The following is a 683-nucleotide window of genomic DNA, read 5'->3' as shown; positions in this document are numbered from 1 at the left end:
CCGCTCACACGTACACACTGCTCACACACAGCTCACACCACACACACTGCTCGCACCACGCACAGTGCTCACGTGCACACAATGTGCACACACGGCTCACACCACACACACTGCTCACAGCACTTACACACCACGCACACTGCTATGCACACATCGCTCACTGCACACACTATACACACCGCTTACACCCCACACACCACTCACACCCTCAAGGCTCACCACACACAGCCCTTCCGGCTCCCACTCTGATGCCTCCTGTGTGTGTTCTTCATCGCGGTGACATTCGAGCACCCGCCCCCCGGCCCCCGGGACTCCCGACCCCCCAGCCGCGCGCCCCCGGCCCGGCAGCCGCGTCCCCCTTCCCCTCCCCCCGACCCCACGCACCTCCAGGTAGGGCAGGGGCGTGTCCAGATTGGGCGGGTACTCCCGCAGGAGCCGCTCCTCGTCCAGGAACTTGCCGGCGCGGCCCTGGGAGGGCGGCTGGAACAGCCCGTAGTTGAGCGCGTCCTGCAGGCTGTGGTTGAGGGTGCACAGCACGCGCTGCTTGGAGGCCCACACGGGCGCGTCCGGGTCCAGGCGCAGGCACTTCTGCGGCGGAGAAGGCTCGTAAGCGCGGAGCCGGCGCCCCGGGAGCCCAGCGCAGGGCGCCGAGCCCCGAGGCCCGCCGGAGTCCGGCCGGCCGG

The 683-nt window shown here is 68.8% G+C and overlaps 1 protein-coding gene across 1 annotated transcript in view; it reads right to left on the bottom strand.

Annotated features, from left to right (window-relative positions):
* The window catches only part of SHANK3 (SH3 and multiple ankyrin repeat domains 3), a 56,674-nt gene that overhangs the window by 48,310 nt on the left and 7,681 nt on the right, over positions 1–683 (bottom strand). Inside the window, exon 3 of the mRNA XM_004380088.1 lies at positions 385–588. Coding sequence (XP_004380145.1) covers positions 385–588 — 204 coding nt within the window. The remainder of the gene's footprint in view (positions 1–384; positions 589–683) is intronic.

The sequence above is a fragment of the Trichechus manatus genome, unplaced genomic scaffold (genome assembly GCF_000243295.1).
Source record: "Trichechus manatus latirostris isolate Lorelei unplaced genomic scaffold, TriManLat1.0 scaffold00069, whole genome shotgun sequence".
In the NCBI taxonomy this organism is placed as follows: Eukaryota; Metazoa; Chordata; class Mammalia; order Sirenia; family Trichechidae; genus Trichechus; species Trichechus manatus.
Note: the sequence above shows the minus strand (reverse complement) of the source record. Positions and strands in the feature narration are given on the sequence as shown.